At 41.9% G+C, this 23,665-nt stretch overlaps 1 protein-coding gene across 1 annotated transcript in view; it reads left to right on the forward strand.

The window, feature by feature from the left end:
• Positions 1-23,665, forward strand: part of EP300 (E1A binding protein p300) — an 89,955-nt gene that overhangs the window by 46,952 nt on the left and 19,338 nt on the right. The window contains exons 8-19 of the mRNA NM_001244670.3: positions 961-1,098; positions 3,446-3,563; positions 4,353-4,527; positions 10,071-10,148; positions 11,170-11,279; positions 12,371-12,508; positions 13,094-13,531; positions 15,163-15,342; positions 15,536-15,680; positions 18,316-18,434; positions 20,494-20,733; positions 21,733-21,821. Coding sequence (NP_001231599.2) covers positions 961-1,098; positions 3,446-3,563; positions 4,353-4,527; positions 10,071-10,148; positions 11,170-11,279; positions 12,371-12,508; positions 13,094-13,531; positions 15,163-15,342; positions 15,536-15,680; positions 18,316-18,434; positions 20,494-20,733; positions 21,733-21,821 — 1,968 coding nt within the window. The remainder of the gene's footprint in view (positions 1-960; positions 1,099-3,445; positions 3,564-4,352; positions 4,528-10,070; positions 10,149-11,169; positions 11,280-12,370; positions 12,509-13,093; positions 13,532-15,162; positions 15,343-15,535; positions 15,681-18,315; positions 18,435-20,493; positions 20,734-21,732; positions 21,822-23,665) is intronic.

Consider the following 23,665-nt stretch of genomic DNA (forward strand, 5'->3'; position numbering starts at 1 on the left):
TCATCCAAAGCATTCTCTGAGGTGAGCTGTGTTAAAATGACAGCTTAGTCTGATAACACAAGCCTTAGAAAACTAAGTATGGGCCGAGCATGGCAGCTCCCCTGTAATCCCAGCGCTTTGGGAGGCCGAGGCAGGCAGATTGCTCGATCTTAGAAGCTCAAGACCAGCCTGGGCAACATGGCGAAATCCTGTCTCTGCTAGAAATAAGAAAATTAGCCGGGCATGGTGGCACCCACCTGTAATCCCAGCTACTCAGAAGGCTGAGGGGCAGGAGAATCGCTTGAACCCCGGAGGCAGAGGTTGCAGTGAGCTGAGATCATGCCACTGCACTCCAGCCTGGGTGACAGAGCGACACGCCATCTCAAGAAGGAAAAAAAAATGGCTGGGCGCAGTGGCTCACGCCTGTAATCTCAGCACTTTGGGAGGCCCAGGTGGGTGGATCACTTGGGGTCAGGAGTTTGAGACCAGCCTAGCCAACATGATGAAACCCCATCTCTACTAAAATACAAAATTAGCCGGACGTGGTGGCGGGTGCCTGTAATCCCACCAACTCAAGAGGCTGAGGCAGGAGAATCGCTTGAACCCAGAAGGCAGAGATTGCAGTGATCTGGGATTGCACCACTACAGTCCAGCCTGGGCAACAGAGCAAGACTTTGTCTCAAAAAAAAAAAAAAAAAAAAAAAAGGCATTACAGACAAAACCCAGAAAATGAAGTCTTATGATATCTTGTGTTAGGACGTCATCCTGCCCTCCAAAGAAATACAACTTACCCTCACACAGGTATGAACATGCACAGTTTAAAATCAGTCTAGTCACACACTTCTCCCTGCCTAGCTCCTTAATGCGAATAGAAGTGACATAGCATATTGATTCCATTACAATAATCAGTGTCAGCTTGAATTAAATGAGGTCTTCTCCTACCTTTCTTCACTAAAACTATTTGGTGACCCCTTTTTGAAGCCCAATGATGAGTGAAAATGCCAGTGTGCCCTCCCTGGGTCCTATGCCAACAGCAGCTCAACCATCCACTACTGGAATTCGGAAACAGTGGCACGAAGATATTACTCAGGATCTTCGAAATCATCTTGTTCACAAACTGTAAGTAAGATTGTGGACATGTCTCATTCGTAAAGAGATGTTACGTCAACATGCTTTCAATCTCCTGGGCATTTAATTACTAAAGGAATATTAGCAATTTTTCTGTAGCATGGACGTTGATGTTGATACTTCTACTCTGTGGATTTCTTGCTGCTGCTGCTTTTTTCCTTCTCAACCTTTCCCACCATCATCTATGGTAGTCTTTCAGCTTTAATAGTATGTGAACTATTCTGTCTAGTGACAGTAAATAATATATTAAACATTGTTTTTAGCTATTGCCTTTGCAAAACTTATATATTTAAGAAAAACTAGGCCTCAGCTCATTAAAATATTGCATTGATAACATCCTTTTCTGTTACTCCTGGTAGAGCAGGGTTTTTTTGTTTGTTTTTTCGTTTGTTTGAGATGGAGTCTCACTCTGTTCCCCAGGCTGGAGTGCAGTGGCACGATCTTGGCTCACTGCAGACTTCGCCTCCCAGGTGCCAGTAATTCTCCTGTCTCAGCCGCCCAGGTAGCTGGGACTACAGGCACGTGCCACCTCACCTGGCTAATTTTTGTATTTTTAGTAGAGACGGGGTTTCACTGTGTTGGTCACGCTGACTTCAAATTCCTGACATCAAGTGATCCGCCTGCCTCAGCTTCCCAAAGTGCTAGGATTACAGGTGGGAGCCACCACGCCTGTCCTGGTAGAGCTTTTATTATGTAAAAATCTGGTAGGGTGGACTCTCTGGTCTTCTCGTCCTCCAGATGTGCACATGGCAGTTTATTTTTGAGAAGTTGATATATTTCAGGCACTCTCCCCTTACGAACTCCATCTTAATCTAAAGAGTTTTTGTCAGATGAAGGAGGGGGAGGCATATAGAGCAAGGTAATGAAATGTGCTCAGCATCATAAAAAGGTAGAGCTTGGACCTTGCCAATTACAGAATTTACCGTTCAAACACCATGCGGTATTTTTTCTTGGAGAAGTCTTTTCATTTCACTTTCAGTTAATAGCAGGGTCGTCTTTAGTGTATCCATATTTTTTAATTGACTGAGGAACTATTTATCATTTTGTCTTATTTTTATGTTACGTCAAACTACCAATTATATACGTTTCATTTAGGAATTTTTTTTTCTCCCACGAACCCATGCTTGCTAATCATTTAGGATTTTTTGTTTGTTTGTTTTTGTTTTTGAGACTGAGTCTTTCTCTGTCGCCCAGGCTGGAGTGCAGTGTCGTGATCTCGGCTGGCTACTGCAACCTCCCGTCTCCTGGGTTCAAGCGTTTCTCCTGTCTCATCCTCCCGAGTAGCTGGGGTTACAGGTGTTTGCCACCACACCTGGCTGATATTTGTATTTTTAGTAGAGATGGGGTTTTGCCGTGTTGGCCAGGCTGGTCTCGAACTCCTGACCTCAGGTGATCCACCTGCCTTGGCCTCCCAAAGGGCTGGGATTACAGGCGTTGAGCCACTGTGTCCAGCCAGGAATTCTTCAATGGTAGCACTAAGTAACGGAATTTGACAAGGAAAGAACTTCACAAGTTTAATGAAATTATTCCTTTAATAAAGAATAACCAATCTCTTATTTTGTGACAGACTATTCAGGAACTTTTATTTAATGGACAGAGATGATTATTTGGGGTTGATCATTTGACTTTACGTTAAAAGTTTATTATATATGCTCGAGTTTTCTACCAACTTGGTATCTTCTGGACTTCCATTTATATCTTCTTGATCTGGTTCCTTCAAGTCCTATGCAACTGAGTATGAGATGTCCAAATAAAATTAGTGCCTAAAGATCACATTTGTCAGTCATAAGAGATACTAGTGCAAAACATTTTGTTAGGGAATTGCATGAAAGTGAAAAACTGAATCTAACAGAATCATTACGCATTTCTGGTCTGTCCACTTCAGGTTTTTGGTTTTTTGTTTGTTTTTTATAAGCCTTTGTCAGAACAGTTCAAGTTTTTGATGTTTTAACATTTTAGAGTGGTTACTGAATTTTATTTCAGTAAGCTAAATAATAAATTTAGAAGAGCAGATGGAACTCTGAAGGCTACTTGATACTATGACAAGGCCTGTTTTCCTCACTGTCTTTAGTATGTAGCCCAAAGTAATATTTTGCTTTACGTCTAGAGTAACAGGGACCAAAGAGTATTTTTTATAGAGTCATTTCTTATATTGTGAACGGAAATATAGACAAAAATTCTTTTGTTAATCACAAAAAGATAATTTCATTTCAGTAAGTAATATATATCACCTTGCCATTATTTTTTCTTTTCCTCTATGTGTTCAGTGTATAAAAATCAGAAAAATACTAATTAAATGCTGACATGATATTACAGTGGTAGGATTTTCTTTTTCCAGCGTCCAAGCCATATTTCCTACGCCGGATCCTGCTGCTTTAAAAGACAGACGGATGGAAAACCTAGTTGCATATGCTCGGAAAGTTGAAGGGGACATGTATGAATCTGCAAACAATCGAGTGAGTGTCTGGTTTTTTTCTATTAATAGCCAAGATTGAGCCTGTTGTGGTTATTTTATTCCTCTTTAGCATGTACAAGTAGTACATGTGCTTCAGACGGGGGACACGCTGTAGCTATCCCGTCTTATTGTCCCCAAGCATAGTTAGGATACCAAAGCAGTTTCTTAAGTGTATGTCATCAAGAATCTTATGTTTTTCCTCCTAATACAGTGCACTCATGTGGCACTTTACCTGGTTGTCCTGTCAACCTAAAAAGTGGCTGAGCTGGCCGAGTGCAGTGGCTCGGTGCCTGTAATCCCAGCAGTTTGAAAGTCTGAGGTGGGCGGATCACTTGAGCCTAGGAGTTGGAGACCAGCCCGGGCAACATAGCAAAACCCCATCTCTACAAAAAATTAGCCAGGCATGGTGGCACGCGCCTGTTGTCCCAGCTGCTCAAAAGGCTGAGGTGGGGGAATCACCAGAGCCTTGGAAGTCAAGCTGCAGTGATTCGGGATTGCGCTGCTGGTGACAGAGGGAGACCTTGTCTCTCTCAAAAACAGGAGTGGGGTGGTGCTGAGCTGTTACCAGCTGTGTTCTCTTTTCACTAGAATATAATGAAGTAGCGACTTACTTTTGTTCACGGTAGTTCAGATTCTCTACATAAGTTGAACTTTCCTTTCTAAATTGGCACCAGTTCTTAATGCAGCATATAAAATGAAACTAATATCTATTCTCAGTTTATTTTTTCTGTTACCTGGTGGTAGTTCCTTTTTTCCTCATCTCCCTTATTTTACTTCAACAATTCAAAAGGCGGAATACTACCACCTTCTAGCTGAGAAAATCTATAAGATCCAGAAAGAACTAGAAGAAAAACGAAGGACCAGACTACAGAAGCAGAACATGCTACCAAATGCTGCAGGCATGGTTCCAGTTTCCATGAATCCAGGGCCTAACATGGGACAGCCGCAACCAGGAATGACTTCTAGTAAGTGTTTTTTGTTATATTTCTGTTTGAGAGAAATTGATAATAAAATAGTTTCTATCTAAAGTCATTAATTTCTGTAAGCTTGTGTAACTATTCTAGAGTTTTTTAAATAACCATTTGCCTTTGCAAAGAAAATAACTCATCTACTAGTAAAAACAGAAGCAGAACAAGTATATTTAAGATGTCTGGGCATGGTACTTAACATACCTTGATAATCTGGAATTGTTTTTAGAGCCCAAGGTGTAAACTTCTCTAATAGTGACATCTAGAAAGCAATAGCCTACATACAGATGTTCACAGATTTCTCTGAGACTGGCTTGTGTGGTAAGTAGCCAGTAAATGTTTGTAGGCTGACCAGGTTCAGGAGCCCTGTAACACACATAATATCATATTACACTGTCACACTTTGTACTTGACATAAAATATGCTAAGTCTAGGAACTCTTTTTTTTTTTTTTTTTTTTTTTCTTTTTCTTTTTTTTTTGAGGCAGAGTCTCACTCCGTCACCCAGGCTGGAGTACGGTGGCATGATGTTGGATACTGCAGCCTCCGCCTCCCAGGTTCAAGCAATTCTCCCACCTCAGCCTTCCGAGTAGCTGGGATTACAGGCACATGCCACCACGCCTGTCTAATTTTTGTATTTTTCGTAGAGACAGGGTTTTGCCATGTTGGCCTAGCTGATCTCAAACTCCTGGCCTCAAATGATCCGCCCACCTTGGCATCCCAAAGTACTAGGATTACAGGCATGAGCCACCACTCCCTGCCTAGAAGCATCATTTAAAATTACATTTTGACAGCTTCAGTTTCTGATTATAGCATCATTGTTGACCTGATGAATTAACCAGATAGCCAAGACTATGATAGTCTTACTCAATCGTTGACTTATTGGTAGGATCAAAGTAGTGAAATATGGAGCAGGTACACCATTTTCAGGAATGGCACAGGCTGTAAGTGCTGTGAGCAAGGCTGTGATAGGAAAAACCTGCATTTACTGAGTTAGGAAATGCTAATGACCTCTAAGAAGTGCCAACTGAGCCAGCAGGCAGTAAACCTCATACAATCAGTAGATTATAGGTGGGCTGAGAAGTTCATCTCTTTCATTCATTGAAGTAGTAAAGTAGAGAACCATTGGTTACCACTGGCCTTTAGCAGCCTCATTTGCTAACTGAAGTGTGCCAGGTACTGTTTTGTAATGTGTAAAAAGTTGGGAGGAGCAACATTGCTGAGGAAATAGTATACATGGAGGCTGCCCAATAGTAAGGAAAAACACAGATTTTTTGAGTAGTTAGGAGAACAAATTTTCAGGAATGAAAAAGTCAAGATTAGAGTTGAGACTGCTTCAGTACATGATTTGGACTTGAGTAGTAACTAAAGATTAAAAAAAGTAGACAGGCTGGGTGCGGTGGTTCATGCCTGTACTCCCAGCACTTTGGGAGGCCGAGGCGGGTAGATCATGACGTCAGGAGATGGAGACCATCCTGGCTAACACGGTGAAACCCCATCTCTACTAAAAATACAAAACAATTAGCCGGGCGTGGTGGCGGGCACCTGTAGTCCCAGCTACTCAAGAGGCTGAGGCAGGAGAACAGTGTGAACCCGGGAGGCGGAGCTTGCAGTGAGCCGAGATTGTGCCTCTGCACTCCAGCCTGGGCAACAGAGCGAGACTCTGTCTCAAAAAAAAAAAACAAGTGGACATACCTGAGATACTTGGTTTTGGTAGAATTTACTCAAGTTCTGGGTGAAGTTCTGAGCCAAGTTTAAAGTCTGTGAGATATTAAATTGTATTCTAATGTCAGTATAAACAGTATGGTACTGATGTAAGCAGGAATAAGTGGTAGTGGAACTGAGTATCAGCCTTAAGTATATGTTGACCTTTAGCTCGTACTAAATCTGACATTTTGTAGAATGAGATTCTTACCTTAACCTGATACACAGAAAATAATAGAAGCATAAAAGTGGTCGGGCATGGTGGTGGCTCACGCCTGTAATCCCAGCTCTTTGGGAGGCTGAGGCTGCAGATCACTTGAGCTTAGGAGTTCAGAACCAGCCTGGGCAACATGGTGAAACTCTGTCTCTATAAAAAATACAAAAATTAGCCAGGCATGGAGGTATGTGCCTGTAGTCCCAGCTACTCAGGAGGATGAGGCAGGAACATCACTTGAGCCCAGGAGGTCGAGGCTGCAGTGAGCTGTGATTGTGCCACTGCACTCAAGCCTGGGCAACAGAGTGAGACCCTGTCTTTAAATAAATAAATAAGGTTTGTAAACTTTGAAAAAACAAAATTGAAAGAACTACGTAGAATGTTGAAGAAAACATAACATTCTCATCTTCATGTTTCTTTAACATTTGTTTTTTTGTTGTTGGTTTTGTTGTTGTTTTTTTTGAAACAGTCTCTCTTTGTCACTCAGGCTGAAGTGCAGTGGCACCATCTAAGCTCACTGCAACCTCTGCCTCCCAGATTCAGTTGATTCTTGTACCTCAGCATCCCCAGCAGCTGGAATTACAGGCATGCATCACCACACCCAACTAATGTTTTGTATTTTCAGTAGAGACAGGGTTTCACACCATGTTGGCCAGGCTAGTCTCGAACTCCCGGCCTCAAGTGATCCGCGTACCTTGGTCTTGCAAAGTGCTGGGACTACAGGCTTGAGCCATCACACCTGGCCACGTTTGATTTTTTTGTTTTAATACAAAGAATACAGTTATTATAGAATCAGAGAGTGGCAATGGCAGGACTATGTGTATTGGCCTAAAAATATGCCCATAGTAAACTTATGTAATGTGTACCATCTTGAAAAAATAATCCCGGTTGTTAATGGAGTTGAAGGTAGGTAACTCTTTCCTTATTAATTTTTTGCAAAGATAGAAAGTTTCAGGAAAAGCTGATGACAGAAGGTATGCATGTTATAGTCTGAGTTTTTTTAAGTGTGGCATATGCCCTAGAAAAAGTTCTGGAAGAAGTAAATACTAACCTCTGAACATGGGCTTTTGATGGGGGCAGTGGAATTCCAGGATACTTGTATTGTGTGATAAAGGGTTTTTGATTATTTGACTTAATGCATATAGTTTGCATTAAGGGCATATATATTGAAATGTGAAAGATGGACATTTTTGTTTGTGTATATTTTCTTTACCTCTAAATATTTACATATATACATTTTTGAGATGGGGTCTGTTTCGCCCAGCCTGGAGTGCAGTGGTGTGATCTCGGCTCACTGCATCCTCCATGCCTCCCAAGCTCAAGCAATCCTCCCACTTCAGCCCCCCAAGTAGCTGGGACCACAGGCACACGCCACCATGCCTGGCTAATTTTTTTTTATTTTTTAGTAGAAACAGGGTTTCTGTATGTTGCCCAGACTAGTCTCGAACTCCTGAGCTCAAGATATCCACCCACCTCGGCCTCCCAAAATGCTGAAATTACAGGTGTGACCCACTGCGCCCAGCCTTTAAATATTTATCTTAAAAAATACTATCAAGATGTTCCTTTAAATAATTCATCAAATTTCCTTAAAATGACAAGAGCTGCCTCATGGAGCAATAATAGATACATTCGTATCTGCATCATATGGGGCAAATGTGGGCAGTAGGATTGCGGTTTTATTTTTAAACCATTTTCATTTGATTAGTCTCAAATACTTAAAAATCAGAAGATTTTGCATTTAAAAAGTCTGAATTTCTGGCTGCTTTAAAAAAAAAGGACATGTCTGGCAGACTTGACCCGCTTTCTCCTACAGTGACACCTGTCTATAGCTGCACTCATGGCTGACTCTAGAAGAGCTGTGTTTTCTCTCCACTTCAGTCCTCACCGTTCTCTATTGTTTTGGGTACTTAAAACAGTTTTACTTGGTATTAGCTGCTTGGCACTTGCCATTTAGCTTGGAACACCTATCCATATTGTTGACTTGAAAAAAAAGTTACTCATATCTTAGGTGAAAACATTGTTTTGTAGATAGTGTGCATGAATACAGATATGTGTGGGGAGGAAGAGAAAAGGTTTATCTCAAGGTCATTTGTTGGATCCTGATTCATTTTTCTATTGATTTTTAATTTTTATGTAATGAGCATGGATTATGCATATACTTCTTATAAAGCTTGCAGAGTTACAGATAAAAGTTTATATGAATGAATGTTGAGCATTTCCTCTGTCAGTTTTGCTCATTTACTAAAGGTTGAAATTTGTCTGAAGGGATGGACATCTCCTTAGAAGAGCAGCAGGTCTTCCTCTCCTATGCCTGAGGCTTGAATGTACAGCCCTTGACGGAGGGTATGGCCAGGGTGGAGCCAGGTCACTACAGACATCTGTCCTTTCCCAGGGTGCTGTAAAAATATTTTCTCTGTGCACTATGTTGAAAGTACTACGCTAGAGCATGTGCAGATAATCCAGGAAAAAGACCTTAGAATTTATGTATTTATATTTTCGTTTTTTTTTGAGACGGAGTCTCGCTCTGTCGCCCAGGCTGGAGTGCAGTGGCGCGATCTCGGCTTACTGTAAGCTCCACCTCCCGGGGTCACGCCCCGGGTTCACGCCATTCTCCTGCCTCAGCCTCCCGAGTAGCTGGGACTACAGGCGCCTGCCACCACACCCGGCTATTTTTTTGTATTTTTAGTAGAGACGGGGTTTCACCGTGCTATCTAGGATGGTCTCGATCTCCTGACCTCGTGATCCACCCGCCTCGGCCTCCCAAAGTGCTGGGATTACAGGATATTTTATTTTTTTAAGAATTATTTCTGTTTTTGTATTTAAGAGGTACATGATATGTAGTGTGGTATAATATGCATATTATTTAAAATCAATGTTCACAGTTTGTGTGCATAAAAACGTTGTGCTACATGATCAAATTCGGCCACCATTAGACATGATTCATAGCTATTATCCATGGAGATACTCTGTTGCATGTCAACCAGACTCAGACTTTGTTAAATAACATATTAAATGCTATAATGGCCTCAATTTTTTTTTTTTTTTTTTTTTTTTTTTTTTTTTGAGACAGAGTCTTGCTCCATCGCCCAGGCTGGAGTGCAGTCGTGTGATCTTGGCTCACTGCAACCTCCGCCTTCCAGGTTCATGCGATTCTCCTGCCTCAGCCTCCTGAGTAGCTGGGATTACAGGTGTCTGCCACCACGCCTGGCTAATTTTTTTGTATTTTTAGTAGAGACGGGGTTTCGCCATGTTGGCTAGGCTGGTTTTGAACTCCTGACCTCAAGTGATCCACCCACCTCAGCCTCCCAAAGTGCCAGGATTACAGGCGTGAGCCACTGTGCCTGGCCTATAATGGCTTCAATAGCTTATTTTTCTATCAACATTGAAAGCACCCGGGCTCATAAAGGAATACCAACAAATCCACTTGGAGGCATTTTTCTGTATTCCAGAAATAACATTTTTTTCAAGCTTCTGTCTAGTTCAGAGCTTTATTTTGTGATTCATACTCAATTTTCAAAGGTATTATTAAAAATATTTTGTGGGGTTTGTGTGTGCAGTGAGTTTTTGTTTGGTTAAGGGAAGATGGTGCAAAGATACTTCTTTATTTCTCTTTTTTACTCTAGATGGCCCTCTACCTGACCCAAGTATGATCCGTGGCAGTGTGCCAAACCAGATGATGCCTCGGATAACTCCACAATCTGGTAAATAGTGAAAAAAATTTTTTTATTTTAAAAGAATCCCCGGTGTACTGCAAGATAATACTTGCTATCTGAACACCCGCTTTATGCCAACAGCAAGTGTCATGATTACCTGCCCATAGAGGAAGAGGGGGTGAAGAGCAGGTTAGCTGGCAGATCACAGGGCAGGTGACATTAAATGATCAAGTATCCATTAAAAAACAACTGCAGGCTGGGCATGGTGGCTCACGCTTGTAATCCCAGCACTTTGGGAGGCCGAGGCTGGTGTACCACCTGAGGTCAAAGTACGAGACCAGCCTGGCCAATGTGGTGAAACCCTGTCTCTACTAAAAATACAAAAAAATTAGCCGGTTGTAGTGGCACGGGCCTGTAATCCCATTTACTCTGGAGGCTGAGGCTGGAGAATCACTTGAACCCAGGAGGTGGAGTTTGCAGTGAGGCGAGATCGTGCCACTGCACCCCAGCCTGAGTGACAGCAAGACTTTGTCTCAAAAAAAAAAAAAAAAACAGATTGTAAAATTTGTAAAATTCAGTTTGGAGATCCTGTAAGTTGATAACGTCTGTTTACTGCTACTGTGAATGAGACAGATTTATTTATACTTAGAAGGTTGAAAGCCAGTTTATTAGTCCTGATAGAATCAGGGCCAGGTGCGGTGGCTCACGCCTGTAATCCCAGCACTTTGGGAGGCTGAGGCGGGCAGATCACAAGGTCAGGAGATAGAGACCATCCTGGCTAACACAGTGAAACCCCCATCTCTACTAAAAATACAAAAAAATTAGCCGGGTGTGGTGGCGGACGCCTGTAGTCCCAGCTACTCAGGAGGCTGAGGCAGGAGAATGGTGTGAACCCAGGTGGCAGAGCTTGCAGTGAGCGGAGATTGCGCCACTGCACTCCAGCCTGGGCGACAGAGCAAGACTCCGTCTCAAAAAAAAAAAATGATACAGAGTCAGACATAAGAATTCTGTCTTTTATTATTCAATTTCACAAAGGCATTCAGATCTAACATTTTGCGCATATTCACAGGTTTGAATCAATTTGGCCAGATGAGCATGGCCCAGCCCCCTATTGTACCCCGGCAAACCCCTCCTCTGCAGCACCATGGACAGTTGGCTCAACCTGGAGCTCTCAACCCGGTTAGTTTGACGTCTTTGGTAATCTCTTTGGCCTTTACCTGGTATTTTGAAAATCCTGTTTGTTCCTACTTTATAAATTCTCACAGTCATTTAAACAGACCATAACTCCTAGTTCTTCTGTAATTCTTCTGTATTTAACTCTACTAGAAAGCTGACCAAAAAACAAAAACAGCCAGTCCCTTGTCCCTGGAGTGTCAGTGTTTAGTGGCCTGCATGCATTTTCACGGTCACTTCTCTTCCCTGATGTCTGTCTTCCGTTCTCCAGGCAGAGAACTGTCTTGCAAGGTTGATGGTGCGTTTGCCTGGTTCTTGAACTCGGAGAAGAGAGACTAGGCTTCTCCTGCTCCTTATGCGAACTCTTAACCAGTCCATCTCTCTACCTTGACCCTAACCCTCCTGCTGCCCTTTAGAGTTAGCTGGTGCCTCTGATTCTTGACCCTTTTGGGGGTTCCTGAGCATTACTACTTCTCACTAATCTGCCATTTTCAACAGGGAGTTCTGTCCTTCATTTTAACCTATAAGACAGATGGTCTTAGCTTATGAAGTTTTTGGCCTTTGGTACTCGAGATTTCTTTCTTTAAGGCCTGAATTTGTGTAGGGTAATTTTGGAAATGACATGTAACAGTGCTAGAGCATTTGTGGACCATGAATGCTACCAGATTCTGCTACAACTTGTAAGATTTTCTTGTTTTTACATATTATGGGTCTTAGAATTTGTGTTATTACATCACTGACATGACCTCATGAAATTGTGATTAACTCTCCTCACTTAACAGAGCATGCAAAGAAAATTACCTGCTATCCTTGTGCTAGGCATATTTGTGTACCAAGAGAATGTGTGTTCCATCCTCTTACTATTTCTTGGAGTAGGCCTAGGTAAACTGTGAGGCTATTTCTCTTTATCTTGGCACAAGAGTCAGTTGTTCTACAACTTTCTTCCTTCTCCTCTTCAGCCCTCTTCACCTATACTCCTGTCTTTGGCTTTTCTCTACTTAATAAGCCTGACGTTAGGAGCATTTGATGATTTTAGTTATAGTAGAATAACTATAATGAAGCAGTTTGGTGATTTGTGGTGTTTTTTTTTTTTTCAGCCTATGGGCTATGGGCCTCGTATGCAACAGCCTTCCAACCAGGGCCAGTTCCTTCCTCAGACTCAGTTCCCATCACAGGGAATGAATGTAACAAATATCCCTTTGGCTCCGTCCAGCGGTCAAGCTCCAGTGTCTCAAGTATGTCTCATAAGTGGATTTTTCACTTATTTTTGATTCTTGAAACTTCTCTTGACGTAGGTTTTTATAGGAGAGAGAGGCAGCAAATAGTGGGTGAAAACAGATGATTTTTAAAAAAATAGCAATTTTGGACTTAGAGTATTCTGAACATGAAGAGATTATTCTGTGACATAGCAATGGTGTTAATTGTTACAAAGTAGGAAATAATTTAAATGGATGGTTTTAATTGTTTTTACTAGTGAACACTTTAAAATAAATCTTAGAATTAAACACAATGTAGAAGGAAATCTGGCTGAAGAGAGCATAGGCAGGCCCTAGAGCACTCTGCACTCAATTCTGCCATTTTTCTGCGGTGGCTGAGGCCATTCTGCTGAATGGTTTGAAGTCTCTTTAGTTAAGTACTATCTTGATGGTGCTGTCCAAAGATACATCCCCAGTAATAGGGTATTTTACACATTTTGAAATAGACACATTGCTACTCTTTGTTTAATCAGTTTGTGTCCTAAATTTATATATCATGCCTATGTAAGTATTTCCTTAATTCTGTTCTGAATTGCTGTCTTGTTATGTTTTTTATTTTAACAGGCACAAATGTCTAGTTCTTCCTGCCCGGTGAACTCTCCTATAATGCCTCCAGGGTCTCAGGGGAGCCACATTCACTGTCCCCAGCTTCCTCAACCAGCTCTGCATCAGAATTCACCCTCACCTGTACCTAGTCGTACCCCCACCCCTCACCATACTCCCCCAAGCATAGGGGCTCAGCAGCCACCAGCAACAACAATTCCAGCCCCTGTTCCTACACCACCTGCCATGCCACCTGGGCCACAGTCCCAGGCTCTACATCCCCCTCCAAGGCAGACACCTACACCACCAACAACACAACTTCCCCAACAAGTGCAGCCTTCACTTCCTGCTGCACCTTCTGCTGACCAGCCCCAGCAGCAGCCTCGCTCACAGCAGAGCACAGCAGCGTCTGTTCCTACCCCAACAGCACCGCTGCTTCCTCCGCAGCCTGCAACTCCAGTAAGTAGAGATTTGGATTTAGGCAGAATCATTAGAGCTATACTGTAGTATTATATTACTTCTGGGCCATTTCCATTCTCTTTTGCTTTATCTCTTACTGTTTTCTCCACAAGTAGAATGTAATCTATTTTTCATTAGGGACTTTTGTATCCTGTTTTGCCTTCCTGTGATAGGACCTATCGTAGCAGGAGCATAAAGATTTTATTTAGCTCTGACTTTGACCATTATGTTTCATGTTGTACCCTGAGGTCTGAAGGTACGTAAAGGGGTACGACAAGGGGACACAGTCCTTCTCCTTATTTAGTATATTATTTAGTGCAGCACATAAATTTTACATATATTTAAGGAATCTTTTTCAAACAGTTTGAGCCATAAAACCTAGAGATTGAATTTAAAAATTGCAGATTTGGACGGGCGCGGTGGTGTACACTTTTCATCCTAGCACTTTGGGAGGCTGTGGCAGGCAGATCACTTGAGGTCAGGAGTTCAAGACCAGCCTGGCCAACATGGTGAAACCCTGTCTCTACAAAAAAATAACAAAAATTAGCCAGACATGGTAGCGGGTGCCTGTAATCCCAGATACTCGGGCGACTGAGGCAGGAGAATGGCTTGAACCTGGGAGGTGGAGGTTGCAGTGATCCGAGATTGCGCCACTGCACTCTAGCCTAGGCGACAGAGTGAAACTGTCTAAAAAAAAAAAGAAAAAATTGCAGATTTATGAGTCCTTGTGGCCCAAACCAAAGTTTAAAAATAAGATGAGAGAATTATAGACCCAGAACAACCTGTAGCTTCCTTGTGAGAGGTTGGTTATGTATATAATAAAAATCCAAATTCTCATCTAATAGTTGAATCCTTATTAATATAACTTTTTTTAAGGGTTTAGAAGCTTCTGCTTTGATACCGATATTAATATATATCGGTATCCAATAGTTCTCAGCCATGTTGATGAACTGAGAAGTTCCATGAGTCACAGCCATTTATAAAGTACTGTACTTGACGGATGGCTGGTTCGTCGTGGCCTCTGATAGACAAGGAAGGACAGAATGAGAGAGGAACCAGTGGATCTGCTTGATTTTATTCTTTATAAAATCAAGGATACTTCCAGAAAATACTGACTTCTCATTAAGAGATTTCTTATGACAAGCCTTAGGATAAAGATAGGGAGTGCCAGTTATCTCATTAGAATCTAGCGATTCAAAACAGCCACTCTGTGGGACATCATTATATTTATTGTCTCCTTTTCTGTACCTTTGAAACTTTCTCTGGTGAGAAGGTAAAAACAAGCCAGTCTTTCTTATTTTCTTTCACTCATTTCTGTATAAATGTGAGCTCCTCTGAAGCAGACATCTTTGAAATCCCCACACACTGCCAGATAATGATAGTTATCAATGAAATAGTTGCTGGTTCTTTGATGTACAATCAGCCAACCAGTATTTACAAGTCTTAATTCTCCTGTTCTTAAGCATAATTAAGGGAGGTGAAATGGGCAGAGCAAATGAAAGCACCATGAATGAATATAAGCCAAGAAATAGGTGGCTAATTCTGCTGTCCTGTTGCTTACCTTACATTCTGATTGTATCGTTGGCAGACTCTGCGTGTGTCTCACCTACTTCCCTTTTTTTTCTGCCCAGCTTTCCCAGCCAGCTGTAAGCATTGAAGGACAGGTATCAAACCCTCCATCTACTAGTAGCACAGAAGTGAATTCTCAGGCCATTCCTGAGAAGCAGCCTTCCCAGGAAGTGAAGATGGAGGCCAAAATGGAAGTGGATCAACCAGAACCAGCAGATACTCAGCCGGAGGATATTTCAGAGGTGAGAGTAGGGCAATTACTGTTTGATTTGGTTAGGACCTCAGTATAGGAACCCAAGTTTTAAAAAATATTGCAGAAAAATATTTTGATAATTAGATCTCATGGCATAGATTTTGCATGAGAAAGGGTGTTCAGATTACTGATTCCCAACTAGATATCTTTGGAATACTAAAAATTCTTACCTTTTCTTTTAGTCTAAAGTGGAAGACTGTAAAATGGAATCTACCGAAACAGAAGAGAGAAGCACTGAGTTAAAAACTGAAATAAAAGAGGAGGAAGACCAGCCAAGTACTTCAGCTACCCAGTCATCTCCGGCTCCAGGACAGTCAAAGAAAAAGAGTGAGTCTCTGAAGCCATTCGTTCTGGAGGTAGCTGAAGAAACCAAAGACCCAGGGCAGAATTGCGGTCATGCCTCTTGGGCCTCAGAAGTTGCCATTAATGTGATTTCATTAACCTGGAAGCCCTGGGCCTGGTCTCTTCGTTGTTACTAATAATTTTTCTTTTTTTTTTTTTTTTTTAATATTCACTTGCAGCAACCAATGAGTTAAGTCATTCCCCTCATTTCTTCAGGGTTCCCTGTGTTAGTACACCCTAAAAATTGTCTCATTTTTCAGAAGAGAGAAATGTTTGTAAATAGCCTTGACTAAAATGCAGGAAAGAATAGCAATAGTAATAGCATTTGTCATTCACCTGCTGTGTGCTAAGTATCCACATTGTCTCATTTAATAATTTCTTTCTTTCTTTTTCTTTTCTTTTTTGTTTTGGAATCGGATTCTCACTCTTGTTGTTCAGGCTGGAGTGCAGTGGCGGGATCTCAGCTCACTGCAACCTCCACCTCCCAGGTTCAAGCGATTCTCCTGCCTCAGCCTCCCGAGTATCTAGGACTGCATGCGCATGCCACCATGCCCATCTAATTTTTGTATTTTTAGTAGAGACAGGATTTCACCGTGTTGGCCAGGATGGTCTCGATCTCTTGACCTGATGATCCACCCGCCTCTGGCTCCCAAAGTGCTGGGATTACAGGCATGAGCTACCACACCCGGCCTCATTTAATAATTTCACAACAGCTCTGAGGTTATTGGCCTGAAGCTTAGCAAAGTTAAGTAACTTTCCACAGGTTACTCAGCTGACCCTAGTGCCTGGGCCAGGAAGCAGACCCAGGCAGTCTGAGGCAGAGTGCTCAAATCCAGCCATTCCAACAAGTGTTAATTGACTATTTTAGGACTAGAACTTTTTGTGGCTCTAGTGATCTGCAAAAGGCACCAGGTAGGACATACCTGAGGGGTGAGTCTGCTGGCTCTTACAGATGATATATATTAAAAAGTGTTCCATTAATACAATGTGTTGTAAAATGTTGGGATTAAAAAATTATTTTCATTTTAAAAATAAGACTTGTATATATTGAGGGGTTTTAATACGGGCTGTAACAAACCCAATCTTACTATTGGCAATCTCTCTTTAAAATGTGTGTTCCCTCATGCCTGTAATCCCACCACTTTGGGAGGCCGAGGCGGGCAGATCACTTGAGGTCAGGAGTTCAAGACCAGCCTGGCCAATATGGTGAAACTCTGTCTCTACTAAAAGTACAAAAGTTAGCCGGGTGTGGTGGCTCTCACCCGTAGTCCCATCTACTTGGGAGGCTGAGGCAGAAGAATCACTTGAACCCGGGAGATGGAAGGAGGTTGCAGTGAGCCAAGATGGCGCCACTGCACTCCAGCCTGAGTGACAGAGAGTAATTGTCTCAAACAAATAAATAAAATAAAATGTCTAATTTCACAAGTTTATTCAAATAGTCCTTATTTTTAGCACAGCTAAATATGAGTGACAAGCATCTTCGTAGTCTGGTTTCCCCCCACTCCATGGCAACCCCCCAGAGGTGAAAATTATCTGAAGTAACAAATATACTCTCCCGATGATGAGATTTTTTTTGCCAATGAAGAAAAAATAAGGCCCTTGCTGAAATTGAAAGCTTTTTAAATCACTAGCTTCTCAAAGAACTGTTTGATTCCATTTGGGACACACCAACAAATTTTTCCGGACTTTTTTGGAAATATCATTGAGAACACATTTGAACTTAATTTGATCAACTAAGTCTATTATTTTAGCAATACCATTTTTGTTCTCTCTTCTTTTAAACTTAAACCTAACATTTGTCATTAAAATAGTACGTTTCTTTTTCTTTGGCTCTAAAATACCAAGCATTTGAACGAAGGAGTCTTCTCTTCTGTGCCCCTGACTCCTTGTAGTATAAGACAATACCTGATCTAGTCTAGTTTCTGACTTGTTAAATACTGATGTCATGAAGAAAGACTTTTCTGTTCTTGCTTGACTGCATCTCCCTCTTAACACGAATATCTTGTGCACTCTTTTTTTTTTTTTGAGATGGGGCCTCATTCTGTTGCCTAGGCTGGAGTGCAGTGGCGCCATCTCGGCTCACTGCAACATCTGCCTCCCGAGTTCAAGCAGTTCTCTTGCCTCAAGCCTCCTGAGTAGCTGAGACTAGCATGCCACCATGTCCGACTAATTTTTTATATTTTTAGTAGAGACGAGGTTTCACCATGTTGGCCAGGCTGAAACTTCTGACCTCAAAGTGATCTGCCCACCTCAGCCTCCACCGTGCCTGGTCCCATGGACTCTTATTTGGCAAAGTCTCTTCATAAATTTTTAGAAGCCTTTGGATTCTGCTTCTAATTGACCGAGTCTGTCTTCACTGAATTTGTGACTGAAAAGTTAAGCTGAGGGTGAAGGGTGTTTTAAGGTGATAAGACACAATGTTTTTTAGGAGCTGTGTGAAACAAAGCGGGGCTTAGAATCTAGAATCAGTGATTGAGCCTGTAGTGATATTTCCATGGGGACAGAGTGGTTAATTTTGTTATTGATTCTTGAGATGCTTTTAGAGCTTCAGGCTGAGTGGTTTTTTAAAGTTCTTTTGCTTAATTGATAACTAATTTCAAATGCACTTTTTTTTTTTAAGTTTTCAAACCAGAAGAACTACGACAGGCACTGATGCCAACATTGGAGGCACTTTACCGTCAGGATCCAGAATCCCTTCCCTTTCGTCAACCTGTGGACCCTCAGCTTTTAGGAATCCCTGTAAGTATTTGGTGGTACTTTTGATTTTATTTTTTAATTTGATAACAGCTTTATTGAGAGATAATTCACATTCCAAACAGTATAGCCACTCATTTCAAATTTGTAATTCAGTGATTTTTTTTTTTTTCCCCTGAGACAGGGTCTTATTCTGGTTGCCTAGGCTGGAGTGCAGTGGCACGATTGTGGCTCACTACTGTCTCCACCTCCCGGGCTCAGGTGATTCTCCCACCTCAGCATCCTGAGTAGCTGGGACTAACTACATTCATGTGCCACCTCACCTGGCTAGTTTTTTGTATTTTTTAGTAGAGACGGGGTTTCGCCATGTTGCCCAGGCTGGTCTTGAACGCCTGGACTCAAGCAATAGGCCCATCTCAGCCTCCCAGAGTGCTGGAATTACAGGTGTGAGCCACTGGGCCTGGCCTAATTCAGTGAGTTTTAGTATATTCACAGAGTTGTGCATGACACTTTCATTTTCATCATCTGAAAAAAATCCTTTACCATTAACAGTCACTCACTATTTTCTCCCATAGCACCCCAATCATAGACATCACCAGACTGCATTCTGTCTCTGGATTTGTCTGTTCTACATGTTTCATTAAATTGGAACATACAGTATGTGATTCTTTGTGCCAGGACGTTCCTTAGCATAACGTTTTCAAGGTTCATCCATGTTGTAGCATGAATCAGTAGCACATACCTATTTATAGCCCAATAATATTCCATTATTTTTCTTTACCTGTTGATGAGTTGATAGACATTTAGGTTGTTTACACGTTTTGACTATTAAGATAGGACTATAGTGAACATTGTGTGGATTTAAGTTTTTATTTCTCCTTGGTATTTACCTAGGAGTGGAATTCCTGGGTTATATAGTTTGTTTACTTTTTTGTTGTTGTTGTTATTTGTTTTTTGTTTTTTTGAGATGGAGTTTCACTCTTGTGGCCCAGGCTAGAGTGCAATGGCGCGATCTCAGTTCACCTCAACCTCCCCCTCCCGGGTTCAAGCAGTTCTCCTACCTCTCAGCCTCCCGAGTAGCTGGGATTACAGGCATGTGCCACCACGCCCGGCTAATTTTGTATTTTTAGTAGAGATGGGGTTTCTGTATGTTGGTCAGGCTGGTCTCAAACTCCCAACCTCAGATGATCCACCCACCTCGGCCTCCCAGAATGCCCAGATTACAGGCGTGAGCCACCGCACCCAGCCACTTTTGTTGTTTCAAGAGCAATAGGTCATAGCAGAAAAAAGGACCGCGGTTAGCTTTGTTTTTAAAGTTGCCTCCATATACTAGGCTGCTGGCAGATTTCATTTGGTGGTTTTAAACTGTTACTTGGCCGGGCACGGTGGCTAACGCCTGTAATCCCAACACTTTTGGAGGCCAAGGCAGGCAGATCACTTGAGGTCAGGAGTTGGAGACCAGCCTGACCAACATGGTGAAACCCCATCTCTACTAAAAATATAAAAAGTAACTGGGCGTGGTGGTGCACGCCTGTAATCCTGGCTACTTGGGAGGCTGAGGCAGGTGAATAGTTTGAACGACCCTGGGAGGCAGAGGTTGCACTGAGCCAAGATCGCACCACTGCACTCCAGCCTGGGCAACATGTTGACAGAGACTCCATCTCAAAGGTCAAGTGCTTCCAGGGGCAAAAGCCTTTTAGGACTTTTCCTCTCTTGTATCTTGCTGTGATTTCAGATGGAACACTTTAAGTTCTGTGGGCCTGGTTTCCTCATTGTACACCCCTTCTAGTACTAAAATTTTAAATGTCTTTGACTTTACTGATCTCACATGTACTTTCATAAAGAACCTGAAGTTGCTTCAGTAGACTATCAGCCTGATGTCTAGAAAGTCCATAGTAGTTCTGTTTCTCTGCCCTTTGAGTAGTTTAATATCTCTGTAAACTAATATTTAAAGAAGTGATGGACATCAGTCACCTCTTGGGGAATATAGACAGGCCAGAAACTAAAACACTGCCTGGAAGATTAACAATGATAGTGGATGATACTCCATCTCCCGTAAAAATAGTGAGACTTGAGTAATGTTTGATGTCACTTGTCTTTCTAGGATTACTTTGATATTGTGAAGAGCCCCATGGATCTTTCTACCATTAAGAGGAAGTTAGACACTGGACAGTATCAGGAGCCCTGGCAATATGTCGATGATATTTGGCTTATGTTCAATAATGCCTGGTTATATAACCGGAAAACATCACGGGTATACAAATACTGCTCCAAGCTCTCTGAGGTCTTTGAACAAGAAATTGACCCAGTGATGCAAAGCCTTGGATACTGTTGTGGCAGAAAGGTAAGAAATGTGTTTCAGATTTGACTTTAACTTTTCTGGGATACCTAGAATAATATAGTGGTGACTGGGATAAGAGAATATCCTGCTTCTGGCTTTGACATGGCTTTTTTTTTTTTTTTTTTTCTTTTTGACAGGGTCTTATTCTCCCAGGCTGGAGTGCAGTGGTGAGGTCATAGCTCACTGCAGCTTCAACCTCCTGGGCTCAAGCAATTCTCCCACCTCAGCCTCCTGAGCAGCTGGGACTACAGCCGTACGCCACCATGCCCGGCTGATTTTTTTAATTTGTTTTGTAGAAACAGGGTCTCATCATGTTGCTCAGGCTAGTCTTGAACTCCTGGGCTCAAGCAATCCTCCTGCCTCGGCCTCCCAAAGTGCTGGAATTACAGTCATGAGCCACCTCTCCCAGCCAACACAGTCTTTCTCTTACTGTGTGCCACAGTAGTAATATCTCTTAATATGAAATGGGCTTTCTTTAAAGGCATTTTTTCAGAGTGGCAATTGTATGGAAAAGTTGACTAATTAAATAATCAACAGACTGTTAACTCATCTGGAGTAGGGGCACTCTTATATTCACCTGTGGGTGCAGATTCCTCAGCATGTGCTGGCTTTCCTGTACATACCAATTCACATTATTGGTTTTTTGTTTTTAAAATAAGACTATGGTCTTGCTGTGTTGCCTAAGCTGGTCTGGAACTCTTGGGCTCACGCGGTCTTCCCACCTCAGCTTCTGAGCACTGCAGGCATGTGCCACCCTGCCCAGCTATTCCTGTTAGGTTCTTTGGTAAAGTGATGGAAGGATATGACTGCTAAGCCTACCTCAGCGTTTTGAAATAATGTGGTAGTAAACTGAGAATGATTTTCAGGAACTGAATTAGCCCATCATTATTAACATAAATGAGAACTAAGACACCACTGACTTCTGTTTCTGACTTGCCATTCTTACTGTTCTAGCTTGTCCTTAAGGCCTCTATGCTTTTTAACAAATGGTTTCTTTTGCAGTTGGAGTTCTCTCCACAGACACTGTGTTGCTACGGCAAACAGTTGTGCACAATACCTCGTGATGCCACTTATTACAGTTACCAGAACAGGTAAGCTTGGCCAGGTGTGGACCATGGTCCATGTGTCCACATGTCCAGGGAGTGCATGCGGATGGGCCAGCACACATACAGTCATGGTTCATGTGTATCTTGCTTGAAGACAGCTGTATAGCACAAGTTCTGTTTTTTGCCTTCTGCCTTTGTTTGCAGAACAATAAAATTTTCTATCAGAGTAGCCTTGCATCAGTTACCTGGGTTCCTCCCAAGAGCTTGAGAAGTTAAGCAACTTTGTGAGTTGTTGGCCTAGATGGGTCTATATCCCAGGCCCCACTTCTCTTTCTACTGTGTTTTTGTTGATCACCACAGCCTGAGGCAAAACTGAGAAGATTTTTAAACTTTTAACTGAAACTCGCTAGACAGCTTTTTGGAAATATTTCCTTTTTAGATGAGGCCTATCCCTAAGTAGTTGTTATTAGAATATATGAAAACAGGATTCTGGAGTCTTTTCTTTGCCTCATATTAAGCAAATTAAAAGGAAAACCTCATATAGCTCTCTGTACCTTACTTTTCCCAACCCAGCCTTGTATGTGACAGAGGATGATTTGAGTCTAATAAACGAGGCACCTCTGCCTAATTTTCTCCTGCCCAATCAATGGCTGTAATCACATAAATCTCATTCACTAATCTATCTTAACCACAATTTGTCTCCTGTTTTCAGTGATCAGCTACAAGTATAGCTTGCATTGGGTGTTTATTTGGGGCTCTGATACAATAATAACAAGGCTGGATGATATTAATACCCTTTATTTGTTTGTTAATACCAAATCCATGTTGTTGGTTTTTGCTGAACTTGTGTGTTGCAGATGCATTTCTAGCTTTGAAAAGTCACTTAAACTTTTTCTTTTATTTACAAAAAGTTAGGCGTGCTACTAATGCTTTGTAGACCTAATGCTTTGATTTTGCAGTGAGTAAAAATCTAGCTCTTTACTCATTTGAAACCTAGAAAAGGTGGGACTCAAGTTGTTATAAGTACCTTATGTTTAAAAAAGCAAGTAACTGGACATGAAACTTTTCTCATGTTTACTAAAACAGTAGTCTAAAGTGTTTATCTTTGCACCAAGCCATCTTTAATCAGGTACCTGCACACATCATTTCCTTTTGAAATGTATCACTTGATGGCTGTAGTCAGTATTTAACTGCTTGTGCAGGCTTTTCAATAAACAGTTTTTTTTCTTTCTTTGTTGAGACAGGGTCTCACTCTGTCACTCAGGCTGGAGTGCAGTGGTGCAATCTTAGCTCACTGCAACCTCTGCCTCCCGGGTTCAAGTGATTCTCCTGCCTCAGCCTTCCAAATAGTTGGGATTACAGGTGTGTGCCACCATGCCTTGCTAATTTTTGTATTTTTAGTAGAGACAGGGTTTCAGCATGTTGGCCAGGCTGGTCTCGAACTCCTGACCTCAGATGATCCACCCTCTCAGCTTTCCAAAGTGCTAGGATTATAGGTATGAGCCACCACGCCTGGCAATGGTTGTTTTAGATTATTGTTGTCTGCAGTTGTATCTATAGTGGGCTTTTGGGGTGGGGGTGGGGGTCTGTGGTTTTTTGTTTTGTAAGTGGGAAGAGGTGTGATTCCTGTATTTAGGTAATGAGTAGCAGTTCTTCTCTCCCTGGTATATTTATCCTTCTTCCTCCTTTTGATTATTTACATCACATAGCGTTAATTGCTGAAATGAAAGGATATGGGTCTGTGTAATTGAAACTTTTGCTTTTATTTGCAGTAATCATTTGCTACTTGTGATCCCATTTGAGATATTTAATGCTAATCTGTGCTTTGCCTTGGCTTTCTGCTTTGTGTTGTTCTGTCTTGCTTTTATGTTTTTTGTTGTCTTGCAATC

Source organism: Pan troglodytes, chromosome 23, assembly GCF_028858775.2.
Source record: "Pan troglodytes isolate AG18354 chromosome 23, NHGRI_mPanTro3-v2.0_pri, whole genome shotgun sequence".
NCBI classification, from domain to species: domain Eukaryota; kingdom Metazoa; phylum Chordata; class Mammalia; order Primates; family Hominidae; genus Pan; species Pan troglodytes.